The sequence below is a fragment of the Punica granatum genome, chromosome 7 (assembly GCF_007655135.1).
Source record: "Punica granatum isolate Tunisia-2019 chromosome 7, ASM765513v2, whole genome shotgun sequence".
Classification (NCBI taxonomy): Eukaryota; Viridiplantae; Streptophyta; class Magnoliopsida; order Myrtales; family Lythraceae; genus Punica; species Punica granatum.
This window is the reverse complement of record NC_045133.1, coordinates 3,044,046-3,059,178: the sequence shown is the minus strand read 5'-3', so window position 1 is coordinate 3,059,178 and position 15,133 is coordinate 3,044,046. Positions and strand designations below refer to the sequence as shown.

The 15,133-nt window shown below is 38.3% G+C and overlaps 1 protein-coding gene across 1 annotated transcript; it reads right to left on the bottom strand.

Annotated features, from left to right (window-relative positions):
• Positions 1–454: 454 nt before the first annotated feature.
• Positions 455–8,554, bottom strand: LOC116215184 (DExH-box ATP-dependent RNA helicase DExH3). Its single transcript, XM_031550795.1, has 19 exons — positions 7,909–8,554; positions 6,355–6,509; positions 6,165–6,252; positions 5,805–6,047; positions 5,601–5,696; positions 5,329–5,517; positions 5,065–5,224; positions 4,842–4,972; positions 4,397–4,567; positions 4,042–4,314; positions 3,230–3,424; positions 2,943–3,146; positions 2,793–2,862; positions 2,565–2,713; positions 2,161–2,469; positions 1,962–2,021; positions 1,735–1,887; positions 1,490–1,600; positions 455–1,389 (listed from the first exon to the last, which is right to left on the bottom strand). The coding sequence occupies exons 1-19, from the start codon at positions 8,248–8,250 to the stop codon at positions 898–900; spliced, it is 3,591 nt and encodes a 1,196-aa protein (XP_031406655.1). The 5' UTR covers positions 8,251–8,554; the 3' UTR covers positions 455–897.
• Positions 8,555–15,133: the final 6,579 nt, after the last annotated feature.

Below are 15,133 nucleotides of genomic sequence, written 5' to 3'. Positions count from 1 at the left end.
TCGGTTCATTGAAACTTGGCAGCCCAAGCCTGTAGCCAAACTGTCCATAGGCTTTTGAGGTAAGCTGAACTTCAGCTTTTGTTATAATGCACGTCCATGAGTCAAGTAAAGATCGGAGAATAGAAATAAAGGGGACACGGGCGAGTTATCGATAAGAATGCGAGTTAGAAACTTCCTGATTTGGTGATATTCTATCGCCTCCTTTTTCCCGTTTCTTCATTTTTTAGTTTTACAACCCGATGCACAAAACTCCTTCAGTTGCCAATCGGTATTCTACGATGATGCCGATTCGAAATCGCCACCCGCTCATTCTCAGCAAGGTTGTATACAAATTTGGACTCTGCATCACTATTTTGTTTTAGGATATCCCGATTCCAGTACATATCGCAACTTCTCTTATCTCGCATCGCTTCCCTGATCATTCAAAAAGCTACCTGTTGGAATTCGATTCGACTTGGAACTCAAAAAGCTAATATCTTAATTGATATTACCATTTGAGCTCAATGCCGCTCAAGGGTACCAAAAATTGACCATCTAATGGAAGCTTTATTTGTTCATTCATCTACTAATCAATGGAACATATACATGTATAGAACATAGTTTCTTTCCTAATTCAGAGCATATAATCGCTCATGGACCGACTCTTTGGGGCCTCTTCAATCTCTTCGCTACTTAGACGAACACAGGTTTCAGAGTCCCTCTGAGCCGGTGATGTAGATGATAGATTGGCGAGAGAGAGAGAGAGAGACCTCCATCTCAGGTAACCGGCATCTCTGTGCATAAGTAGTACTAAACATACTAACCACTGTTGAATGTGTTTCAAACCGGGCAGCCTCCTTTGAACGAATCATCTTCTTTTAGCTTCCACGACTGCTCGGACTCCATGAGGATCTCCTCCTACTGCCTTTTAACCAACCTTGCTCCACCAGCAGCTTTCCGATTCTTCTTCCTGTCCTTCACCAGCAGCATCGACGCGTGATCGTACGCTGCAGAAGGCGAATGGGTCTCGCCCTTCAGAAACAGCAGAGCCTGAGCGGCAGCGTCCTTCTCCGCAGCCTTCTTGCTGCTGCACGGGTGTCCCGTGAAGTTCAAGCCATTGAATATAACGGTGGAACGGAACTGATTGTTACTCAGGGGTTTTGTTTTATAAGTTGGGACGTCATGGCCCGCCCTAAGAAGCAGTGTCTGAAGCTCATTCTTTGCATTATCATCCCCCGCATCCCTTTTAACTTTCGCAAATGGGTTCTCGAGTGTCTCTCTCTTACTAACTCTCTTGGGAACTGTGCGGCCAAAGATGAATCTACCCTCACACTGATCCTCCGATATTAGCATTCTTGCTGCCATCAGAAGGTTGCTACAGGATTGTATGTCAAACTTTGGGTCTAGAAGCTGCACGCGGAAGGACAGCAATTAATATCGGAAATATGAGATAATTGAAACTTATAAAATCAAAGAAAGGAGAAAGGAACATGTGAAAACAAATCATCACCTTGGCCTGAACGAGCTCTCCAAGCTCCCTCCTTATGGTCAAATATGTCTCCGACAATGAAGGTTGCATAAAGAATTCCAAGTACCCTCCCAACATTTTCAGGTGACCGTCCTACCAAAGGAGACAGAAAATAGATCATTATGCACAATGAAAGTCAATAGGAAATGTGAAGCCTCGTCACTAGAAAAATGGTAAGACCAGACGGTTAGAGAAGGAAGAGGAACAATTATAGGCTCAGAACTTACAAGTCCACCCGTTGAGATATCTGCTCCGAATAAGAGAAGTGCGGAGTCAGATATCCCGGTTGAGTCCCGAAGAAAAACTGAGTTCACCTTCACCTTCTCATTGAAGACGAGCCACGGATATGGAATTTTGGGTGCAGCAGCATTCACAGAATTCTGTTTAATTGGAGTCCATAAGAATGCTTGAAAAGTTATAAGGAAAAAACGAACTTCTCAGAACAGAAACGCACCGAGTACAGGAGCACTTGACCATCCTCCATAGTCTTCAGCGTGATTGACTTCTCTTTGTTCTGTCCAAAAACAGTTTCAGAATTAAAACTTCGATAAAAATGCTAAAGAGAATTCAACAATGAGGAGGTTCAAAACCCTGATGGATAATCTCGAAAAGAAAGTTGTAATTTCTACTTCGAGGGTAAATTGGAAGTATACCACAACAGAACACACGCCTGGGAACAGACCAGCACATATGACTGCTCGGACAAGATGCTCATCATGGGCCCACGAGCTGGCATTGTCATCAGGGTAATTAACCAGACCAGTGTCCTTGAGCAGAGAGTAGAATTGCTTCCTAAGAGAGTCAATGCCCCTCATAGTTTGAATAGAAAGAAAGTTCCTCCAACAGTATTCATGACCCTGCATATGTGTCTCAGCTTCTCGCCAACCTTCATAAGCTCGGACAATTGCAAGGTGGTCACTGTAACCATTCCTAGCAAATTGGGCTTTTGCAGACTCAGCGAGCTAAGATGAGTCAAAAGAACACAGCTGAGATCAGCTCCCAGTAGAGGTCGACAAAGAAAGCTACCAAGAAAAGGCATCAAGAATGGGACACTCACATCCTTCTTGTCAAAAGGCATCAAGAATGGATCTCTGACGCTGAGACCAGCAACAACAGTCATTATTGGATCCAGGCAGTTGAAGATGGCACCATATATGAGCATTTTCCCAAGCTTCGGCTCTACGGGAAGCATCGACAGGTGGCGTCCTATAAAGAAATGTAAACATATTATAAGGGTCCCATGAATATTATCAATGGAAGATAAGCACGTTATAATTGAACATACCTAACACTGTAAGATTCTCATTTTCATCTAATGCCCCAATAATCTTCAGATACCCTATAGCATTTTCCACCTGCCAGAAAAGAAGTGAGAAAATACTAGAGAATAAACAAGAATAAACTGAAAGAAAAGTTGAAATCAAATTAGGTGTACCGAGAGTTTCTCCGGTGGTTCCAATGCCTGAAAGAGGAAGTTTTTAATGCTCCCCAGTTGGAGACTCTTGACTTGCAGACAGAGGGACTGCAAAGGAGTCCTCAGAAGTTCAGGCATCTGGTAATTGCTGAAAGAGTCGTATACACACCGAGGGTAGAGGTGGTAACACTCTCCAGGCTGAACACGACCTGCTCTACCTCGTCTCTGCACGATGCAAATGGCAAATCCCCTTGAGGAAAAAGAGAAGAAGCCCAACGAGTACAAAAACCGTAAATGGTTAAGCTTACTTGGCGAGCAGAAGCCTTCGAGATCCAAGAAGGGAGCAAGCAAGGGGTATTGTTCAATGCATCATAAGAAGTCTCTTTTGCCTTCCCACAGTCGACCACGAAGACCCCATCATTGATTGTAATACTTGTCTCGGCCATGTTCGTGGCTAGAACAATTTTCCTCACTCCATCTTCAGGCTTATCGAATATCAGTCTCTGTCGAAAAAATTGAAAAAGATCAGCTGAAATTTTAGAAACTGCAAGCTAACATCAACACTCAACATGCAAAGTCAGGAAGCTTTTCAAGTAGGTAGCTACTAATTTCATATCCGATGTCTGTAATAGCATCTGATTATCATATTGGAGTTCAAATATGTTGAAACTGGGGAGCCAAATGAAAAACATAACTCATGACAGGCAAACAGAAATGTGTACTCTATGAGAAGAACTTCAATCATATTAAAACTATTAGATCTGTCATCACAAACTTGTTAAGTAACCGATTTTCTAAGGACTTAGTCCATAAGATTGTTCATCAACAACATATAAAAACTTGGTTTAAGACTTCCTATCACACACAAATAAAAACCACGGATGGCTCAGAGCAAAACCCCATTTACTAAATAAACCAAAACAGAGTCATCAGGACTTGAATCAAGAGCATGTACTCTGAGACAATATTAAGAGATTGATCTTCCTAAAAGCTTCAAGTTGGCAGGCTTGTGAATGCACATCAAGCATCCGTTGATTTGATACATACTATGTGATATTATTTGGGCTCTATATCCAGTTGATAATACACAACAAGGTTTAAACACTTGAGCACTAATTACCTGCTCTGAGCTGGCCATTGATCCATGACATGCAAGGAGCAACACCCTGCTCGGGTCTCCCAGGACGGGGTCAGATTGGAGCTGATCTTTCAATGAGTTTATGTCATCCCAACCCGTCATGAAGACCAGGACAGCACCGGGCCTCTCTTTGGTAACAATATGGTGGAGGACACGCTCAATGAGGTTGAATCCAATTGGGTCAGGATTCCAACATGATAAAGATTCCTGAACCCTTGGACTGTACCCACTGAAGTCAGCCGCTTCAAGAGCATCCTTTGGGGAATCATAGAGACAAATAAGTACTCTTTGTAGTCAAAAGAGATAGAAACTAGTGGAATGTGAAATGGTTGTGAACCTCAACACTAGACGTGATTTGGGTCTTCCTCTTCTTCATTGCTGCTTGTTTCTGCATCTTCCACGCTTTGTCTTGACCATAATCATCAATTTGGTTATATGCAGTTAATCTGTATCCAGTTATCTGCAAGACGTCCTCAAGAAAATGTGCTCGTACTGGATAAGTGAAGCCCTGAAGAATGGAGAACCAGAGAAACCGCAAACAAGATTTCATCACTAAATAAGTAAAGGAAAAAAGATGAAGAGACACGAGAAGAACTGTGGACTTGTGAAGAGGTACCCAATAAATAATTAGTGATAATAGAGGTTCGGATATTCCTAAAAAATAATAAAGCAAAATCCCAGTAAGCTTAGAAATATGAAATGATGGGTGTTTTCTAACTTTCTAGGATTTATGATTATCTCAATCAATATATCCAATAGAACCTTCAATATTACAAACTTACAGGAATGTGGAACGTCGGAGCACCAGAAAAATAGTTTGAGAAGAGCTCGGCGTTCAGTGTGGCACTCATCAGAATCAGCCTCAGATCAGGGCGACGAGGAAGGAGATCTTTGAGTACAATGAGGAGAAAATCTAGGGGGAAAAAAGCACAGGAAGAAATGAAAAATAATTTAGGGGAAAAAAAAAAGCGAAGAAATAAAGCTAACAAGATATGTCATACTAACCTTCATTCATTCCACGTTCATGAATTTCATCAACAATAACATGACTTACACCATTCAAGTCTCTGTCAACAAGTAATCTCCTCAACAATATGCCAGTGGTACAAAAGAGGAGACGAGTGTCCCTCCCTTTTATCCCCTCCAGGCGAACCTTATACCCAACCTTATACAACAGAAACAAAAAAAAAAAGAATAATCAGAAATCTCGGTCACAATTAATTTACAGAAGAATTAGAACATTAATTAGGTTTCAATATAAAAACTAACAGATTCTCCAGGATTCTCCCCCCGTTCTGCAGCGACTCGCTCAGAAACAGATATAGCAGATATTTTTCTCGGCTGTGTGCAGATTATACTGCATGTGGCCCCCCGAGCAGCTTCGATTTCAGATTCCAGTATATACTGAGGAAGCTGTGTTGTTTTACCACACCCAGTTTCACCAGAGACAACAACAACCTGGATTGAAATAAGACAAGGAATTCTTCTTGTTAATAACATACTAATAAGCAAATGACAATCGGATGAAAACTCTACTTCACCTGATTCTCCGCTATGGCTTTGAGTAATGCATCCCTCTCTTTGTATGCTGGGAGGCTCCTCCGAAATTCAAGCATCTTTTGGCCCTCAGGAGATTCCTAAAACATTCAATACAATTATATATATGAAAATGAAGCATTTGCAGGTTGTCAAGAAAAGCACAAGTATAAGATGCATATTTTAAATGAGCCACATGCTAAACGAACCTGCCACTCTTGTTGTTTCTCACGTAACTGCAAACTTCTTCTGTGATGGATTTTTTCTAAGATAATGCTATTCCTTATTGGGGGTTCCTTCCGCTCATTCAAACCACCCTCAGCATTAATATCTCCTCCAAGGCTTAACCCCGCAAACTTATTCAACAAGCTCCCCCCAGCTATTGACCTTTCAGAGAGATGCAGTCTGACCCGTAAGTTGACTTCTCGTTGCAAGCCAACAGGTAATAGTACCTACAATCGCCCAAATTACATATGACAAACTTTCGACTACATTAGGTAACTAAATTGAAAAGGTAATATGGACATAGAAGGTAAATAGGATAAGAAGGCGAGGAATTAAGAAAATACCTCTCTCTGAGGGCGCTTATCATCGAGATCGGGTCTGTAATTTGGGAGCGGCACCTTACTGAAGACTACAACTTTTGAATATTGGCGGCTGCAAGTGTAGATAATATTTCAAGAACACCGCAAATGTTGAAGAACCAGGAAAGAGAAAAAGAGGTAAAAGGAAAACCGCTTATTGCAATCCAAAAAATACCTATATAACTTATTCCTAGCTGCCACAGCAGAGAGATGTTCAAAGTCGCGCCTGTCTTTCTTCTCCCTGGAGACCACCTCCAACTCTGCATTGTTGCGCATGAGCATGGCCAACTTGAACTCCCACTCCTCAACATTGTCAAGGGTCGATTGCCCCTAAAAACCGATTATTGACAAGAAGTGTGAGGATCAAATGTTTTTCATTGAGAAAGATACTGATCAAATACAGGTGGAGAGCAGACCACAAGGCAAAAGAAAAAGAAATCAGTCAATGTAAGATTGGACATTCAGATGTATAAATATGGTCCAATGTGTAACTCTTAGAATTGATATACATCGTTTAAACTTCAAAATTTTTATTTAGAACGACTTCTTGTCTCACAAAGCAAAGTATAAGCTTAAGCTCTATTACTTGCAAATGCATATCTACGCACATCTGAATCAACATTTCCCGGACCTAAGTACAGGAATCCCAATGAATTATCCTAAGATGCAATAATTCTTACGAGGATCTGATGAGATTAATATCAAACATCAAGCCAAGTTTGAAATAGTAAATCTCCTCACAGAGACCATAGAATCTTAACAGCACTTATTGACCAACCTGTCTATGTCTGAACTTATTCCGCTTTTTGGTGACATAAGGGTGGTGGAAGTTCCGAGCTACCCTCACATCACCATAGCAGAAATCCCAAGCTCCGTACATATCACCACAGTGAAAATTCAGAAGGCCCAACATATCACCACGGTGAAAATTCCAAGCTCTGAACATATCACCATGGTGAAAATTCCAAGCTCCCAACATGTTACTAAGAAAGTGAAGCGCGCTTCTATGGATGCGACGTTTCGAGGGAAGCTACCTATAGACGGCCAAGAGACTAGAAAAGGAAACAATAACGGCAGGAAATTTCTCCAATTTCCGTAGCAGGAAATCCCGCCTAATTATTATGCGTTACTAGTTCACATGACAAAATTCACTTTTCCTTCATCTGAGGTTAGGAACACACAAGCAGTTTTCATCTTTGTTGCTCTCACAACTTAACAAATGGCCCATTCTATGCGACGAAAAGGCGTAGAGTGCTACGGAATTGAATTGGGAGACCCAAAATATAATATTACAGAACTGAGTATCCTTTCTGTTGTAGCATATTAAACAGAATTACAAGAAAGCCGAATTGCGGAAAATGGGGTTATTCAGAAGCAGGTTTTCATCTTTGTTGCTCTCACAACCTGGCAAATGGTCGATTCTGTGCAACAAAATGGCGTATAAGCTCTACGGAATCCACAAAAAGTTGAAAATATAATATCGTTCCACTGAATATCATTTCTATTCTAGCATCTTAACAGGGTTATAAGAGAGCCAAATTGCGGAAACTGGGGCTATGTCATTCGAAAAATCCATTCCTATTTCATTGCATTCTTCATATCTAAGCTCAGTGACATTCAGTCCAATTCAGAATGAACGGCAGAAAGCAAATGATCACAGAAACAAACTAATTAATTGGGCAATCAGAACAATTGAAAAGAATGTTTATGACCATTGAAATAGACTAACCAGCTGGGACTGAGACGACCCGATTTCGAGGTCCGACTCATCGCTGGACACATCCTGGTACGCGAACCGGCCGTAGTGCTTGGAGCTCTGCCGGTTCAGCAGCTGCAAGTCGGCGTTGCTCCTCTGCCTCCACTCCGCCTCCAAGACGGACCCCGCAAAGCACGTGGGGACAACCGCCCGGCGCCTGAGATACGACGCCGTCCTGAACCCAGCCGCCTGCGTCCTCCTCACGGTGGGGCCCAAAGCTGAGGCCTTTACCAGCTGCCTGCGGAATTGCAGGGAACAGAGCCTCACGGACACGGCGGTCCGGAGACACCCCTGGAAAATGGCGGCGTACGCCATGCCGTCGAGCTCGTCGGACTTCAGGGGCTGCTGCGGCGGGCTTGACGCTTACATTTGCTGTGACTCAATTCAAGAACTTGACAGCAATTCTGCAGGGCTCAGAGGGGAGCAGTTTCTTCCTCTTCTTCTTCTTCTTCTTCTCAGGCAACGACGGTGGGAGAGCTCCGAGCTCGGAAGGTCAGTATCTGTTATTCAGTTTCTTGGAGGGATGTCAGTCAGGGGAGTGGCGGTGGAGCTGACAGCACGGCCCACAGACGACCTCCCGTTTCTTAGGTTTTGAAAGTTAAGGCAAGAACTGAAACATGTCTGTCGGGTGTTCCAACGGAGGCCCGGTGAGAAGCTCAGCTCCAGCTGCCATGGAGACGAGATGAAGACAGATGACAGAGCCCATCCGGCTGACTGCAACATCCATTGTCGTAAGTATTTGGGCCGGGCTTGAGGCCTCCGAGAAGAGCCCACCCAGGCGGATATGGATCCTATCCTCGGGCGGGGTTCGTATCATATCGAGCCGCGAAGCCGAGATATTGAATCCGTCTTCGGTCAACAGGAAAATCGGTTACAATTTTCGGAAACTGTTTTTTCAGACAACTGAGTATTGTAGTCCCGGAGGCTGCCATCAGAAAAGCCCTGTGAAGTTGTGGGGTCGCCTTCCGTTGCATTTTGGGCCGGCTTTGTCGGGGCAGGGCGTCTAACGAGGAGTCGCGACAGCCTCTGCGGCCAATCTGGCTCAATGACCTCGAGCAAGTTCGCTAATCGCTTATGGTAGGAGGCAAGTTGGCATTCCAGTGATCCCCGGCCAAGGGAGCAAACCAATTATAAATGAGCATGAAAGTGATCGGGTCGCTTCGGGCTCAAAGTATCTAGGGTTCAAATGAATCTCATCAAAAAAATATTAGCATTTTACAGCCGATGTGCTACAAAATTGCCCGAGGACACGGTAGAAGACTTCATAAGTACTTTTACACTATGGTAAATGTAAAATTAGAGTGAGAAGGGGTGCAGTGTAATAGGACACGTTCTCGCCTGATAAATTAGAGGGTTTAGATGATTATTCTCATCAGTGATATTACTCTTTTCGGTGATATATGAGACTCATAAGCTTAATTAAATAAAAATCTAACATCTACTAAAGAGGCACTGGTCGAAACTTCTTGGATACTAAACGAGAACGTGCACCATTGCATTATTCTCACTTTGATATAAGGCATTCTTTTAAGAACAATTCCTATCATTTATGTTTATTTTTACATATCAGTATCGTGATTTACTTTTCATTGTCAATAGGAAGTTTTAAATTGAACAAAAAAATTAATAAATGAAATATCTTAAAATCTACAAAGAAAAACAAAAGGCTTTTGGAAATATACTATATATTTTCTATTATATATATAAAAGTATGAAACTCACTACTTGTTTCTCCACATTTACTTTTCGAAAATACCCTTCAAACTATAAAATGTAACCGCATGTACCTTTTCATGCATATAATGCTGCAAAAATAAATTCATACATTTAAAAACACACTTTTCATCAATAAATATATGTTTCTCCACATTAATTTTTCCAAAATGCCCTTCAAAATTTAAAAAACAAGCATTTACATCACTCCAACTGTCTCTTCAATTGTAACCCATTAAAATGTAACCGCATATACCTTTTCGTATAGATTGTACTATATAAACAAATTCATACATTTATAAAAACACTTTTTCATCAATAAATATCTCTTTTAGAATATGGCAATGAAAAGAAAATTTATACTAATTTTTTACATACTAAATTCTATCATGTCGTAAATCTATTATTTATTTTTATCCATATCTATAATTATATATAAAAGTGTTAAAATCAATATTTGTTTCTCCACATGTGCTTTCTCAAAATTCCTTCCAAACTTTAAAAAGCAAACATTTACATCCCTTTCACTGGTAACCCCTTCAAATGTAATTGCATGTACCTTTTCATGTACATTATAGCCTATAAAACCATTCATCTGTTTCTAAACACACATTTTCATCCATAAATATCTCTTTTGCAACAAATTTTTTTAAATCTATACATATTTTATATATGCTAAATTTTATCATATAGTAAATTTTTCAGTAGGATATCATATACTAAATTATCACTCGATATATCTATATCTATATCTATATCTATATCTATACTATCGATAAAAAATTGAAGCTCAACTTATATTTCTCCATTTATTTTACCAGTTATTTTGTTTTCCTCTACTTTTATAATTCCTATAATACCCATATATCAAATATGCACTTGCCTTTTCATGAAAAAGTTATTGTACCCCTTTGCCTTACACTTTTCTCGTAAACATAATTGTGTCGTTTCTGTATGGGCATTTCAATTTTTCACTTTTTACATACGCCGTTTCTCTCCCATTTTTACACCCAAAAAAAAGGCCATTTCTTTATTGCGCCATTGTTTTTCCAAAGTATTATCCAATTTTCGGTCTAAGATGATTTATATATTTTCTAGTTTAACTACTTAAACAATATAGTGTCCTTTCAAAAGAAAAACAGAGAAGGGAAAATATAAAAGAATTGAACCGAAATGTTGTTTCAATAATGAGCCATAAATAGTTCAACTGTCTCCTCTCAACCGCCCCTCTCCTCCGTCCAACTCCGCTTTATGCCTTTTCCCCTCTCTGCAACCTCCAAAACTATTTCCGATCAGCCACTGTCAAACTAGAAGAATGGAACCAAGATTTTTCCAGCAGCCCCCGAAAACCAAACCAGAAAGAAGAATGAGGAACATCGATAAGTACCACTAAGGTGGTAGTTCAGTGGAACGGGTTTTGTCTTCCAAAGGGGAGGTCAAGGGGTCGAAATTCGACTTAAACACGAAAACGCTTGCGTTAGTAAACCTTTATTCTCAACCCTATGTGAGCTATTCTGATTCACTGTGTATTTTGGTGGTATTATTGTGACTTAGGTGGGCTGATGTCTCACATAATCCTTTATCCATTCGAACGAATGTAATATTTTATGGTGGCTGTAGAGCTCCTTTGGTCTCTAGAGGGGGTTGCTATGCTGATATTCCCTCCCCCACCCTTTTATTCAGGAAAAAAAAAAGAGGCACGTCGATAAGTATTTCTTCTTCTTTTTCTTTTTGGTCTGTGGAACGTCTCCACCGTTAACAATCATTCTTATATTATGTTTTTTATTCTTTTTCATTTTTTATTTTTAGATTTAGATACCAATTTCGACACAATGATTGACCAGCTTTCTCCCATGTATTGCTATTGCTTCATGTTTACCCTGTTGCAAACACGGCTATTTCAGAACGGGTTTATATAAAAATGATGGTGTCACATAGAGCGGCACAGCTTATCAACCAAGTGATTTGATTTTTATTGTTAGATTACTCGTGTTACTTTATTAATTTTTAGATTTCTATTTTATTATACTATAATCATAAATCTCTTTTTTAATCGAAAAAAATATTGAGGTGATATCGTCAAGTTATATCTAATGACTCATTTTATCATTCTTTTCATAGGGCACCTTTCACCCATTTGATCGCTGCTTTCCGTTGTTCTTTTTTTCTTTTTCTTTTTCTTTTCGGTAGAACGTTGTTCCTTATTTTCCATGATCATTGGGAGTTCCGTATGTTTCATTTTTCATTAATTCCCTTATAACAAGTTACATAGTTTTTTTTATCATCTATTAGCGGTATATAAAGCCTTCGTTTTTACTTTCTTTGTAATTGTAGTTCTAATGTTATATGAATGGATAGTTGTCAATGGCGATTTATTGATTTTATTCCATGTATTTATGTCGTCTTTAGAAAATTTACCTTTGAGAAATAAACTTTAATAAAGAGACTTCTAAAATGGGGTTAACAAAAAGCCAACAGGAGACAAGTGAATTGTGAATACTTATAGTTGTATATTTGTTCCATGTATTAACTTTTTTTGAATGTCCCTGCAATGCATTGCGCTTTTTGTGTTAAAACAAGGATGCAGATAGCAATTCGATTAACGATATGTACCAATTGAGAAATATGAAGGTAACTCAAGGAGTTATTCTTTTCCAATTATATCAAAATTTTATTATTGCTCTTCTATTGTTAAAGAAATGCTGACATAATAAATAACAATAAAGAAAAGAAGAAAAACAGACATATTGACCGGATAGAGAGGGGAAGATTACCGATTTTGCTCATTTTCATTTTTCTTACCAAACCATTGCTTAGTTAACTATTAATTTATGAATTATAAAATGACCACTCGTGCAACACGCGTACATATCTACTAGTTATTTAAAAAATGAAAAATACATAATTTTCGTATTTGTATAATAACTAATATTCATTTCAAAATTATACAAATAGTGTCTCAAATTATGTCATTTTTACATGTATTGCATGTGATTAATTAATTATTTGACTACTATTTTAAGACTATGATTTAAATGAATTTTATTAGTTGTAAACATGATTTTCTCCGACGGATTAAGGGATGATTATGAAAACAGTTTCTCTTTATTCTTCATTTCAATTATCAAGTTCGATACTTACCCCATATAAATGTTCAAGTTCGATTTCAACAATTTTAAGTTGGTGTCTTCCAGAACTTCAACTTATTAGGGCCCGTTTTGTTCTTGAAAATTGAGAGGGAAATCAGAAACGAAATGGACCGTTCCGATTGTTGATGTTTGTTTGAGAGGGATCGGTTTTCGATTCCCCTATACGGGGGAATTGATTCTCCTATACGAAGGAATCATCCACCCCAAGGAATGATGCAGGGGAATCAATATTAATTTTATTTTATCTTCTTTTTTTTTTGTAATTTTACTATGAAAATTCAATTAATAATCAAATTACAGAACGATTTCTTGACAATGAACACAAGTCAACTATGAGCAGAGTAAATTTCATTTGTTCAGAAAACCCAACAAATTGAAGATTTTACCTAAAATATGTAATTTATTCAAATTTATACATGTTACATGAATAAATATTGAGCCGCAGCAAGACTTGTTCATTGTTCACTAGGTATATTACTTTAAATTATGAAAATTGATTTCAATTCCGCAGGCAACGAACCAAACATAAACAATGGAATTGAATTCCGATTCCTTATTGAACCAAACAAAAATGAAAATGTGTCATTCCGTTTCCAATTCCATCCCATTTCGTCTCATTCCGTTTCCGTTTTCAACTCCCGAACCAAATGTGCCCTACGATTACTTATTTTTGCCATCTATAGGCTCAAGCCAATATTAAAAACCAGCTTGGTTCCAGAACCCTTCAAACTCTCAACCTCCATTTGGAACACCACCACATTATGCTGTTGTAGCAATACTCGTTAGTGTAAATTGCATTAAAAATCATGAACTTTGCATCAAATTTCAAATCTACCATGAATTTCAACTTTTAGCATAAAAAATCATCAACTATTACTTAAGACTCACATCTACCATCCGTTCGATTTTCCATCCACTTTTCTGACGTGGCAATCCTAGGTGGCAAATAACAGCCGGTCCTATTCCATTCAGTGAGCGAAATTTCAAAAAAGCCCCTCGTTCCTCCTCTATCTATCTTTTGCTATGGGCAAAATTGTCCATTCACCCATTCTTATAATATTAAAATAATTCAAATTAAAAAAAAAAAGGGAAAAAGATGATTCAATCCTAAGTTTGTAGTCTCTATGTTCGTTTCATAATTGTTTTTCAGAATCCTGGTGCTTGTTGGGTGAAATTTGGCACCTTTGGGTCTTCTTGACATCCTCAATGGCTTAGGTGGTGTAATGTTGTATGACGTGTCCGCAGCTAACTGTGTTCATTATGACATTGGCCATTTCGTAGCCAACTTCATGACGTGTTTTCCTGATCGATTACGTGATTAAGCTTAACGTTAACATCGGTTTTAGTGGATTAGTCGATTACGTGACATGTAGATTTGCTGAGATTCCAATCACTGTCCCCTATAAAAATTCTTACCAAATCCCCCAAACAAATCCTCAATTCAGTGGAAAATGGAGTTAAGGTGCGAGAGGGGTGGCAGGAGATTCGGGAGAAGGAGGAGAGGGCTCTTATTTTACTCGATCATTGTTTTTTCAGTACGTTGATGTAAAAGGTATATAAATTCGTCTCTTATTTTACTCAATCGTCAACTAAAATTTTTAATTTTTACAGAGGACAAGAGACCTTTCTAATTGAAATATATTAGAGACTAATATATATTCATATTCATATATATAAAGGCACGTCTTCTATTTGTCCTTGGACAGAAGTACCATATATAACGACGAAAATATGATTTGTTTACGAAACTGGATTTTAGAAACGAAACACTAAGGGTGTGTTTGTTGTCGGAACAATGTTCAACTCAATTCAATTCAACTCCATTTATCTTCAATTCAACATCACAATCATTACTTTTTTTATTTTTTAAATATTTTTAACCATTCAATTCAATTTTTAATATTAAATTCTCTCAACTATTCATTACTTTTTCACAATTCAACAACATAATCATTACGTAATCATTATTTTCTCTCAATTATTTATTACTTTTTCACACTTTTTCTCATAATTTAACAATACAATCATTACAAACCAATTAAAACCAAAACTCAACTCTCAATCCAAACATACTCTAAATATTGTATCTAATATTTCTGTCTCAATAAGTCATCTGTATTGTAGTGATTGGTATCCCACCATAGGTAGAATCGTAAATATTTAATAAAATATTTAATATTAATTAATTATTAAAGACTAATATTAATTTTTAGTATGTTATATGGAAGTTGAATAATATTAATTGCTATTGAAATTTAAGAAAATATATCGAAAAGAAACATTAAAAAGAATTTCAATCACGCTATTTTATAAGTAATTACTATTTTATTAGTAAA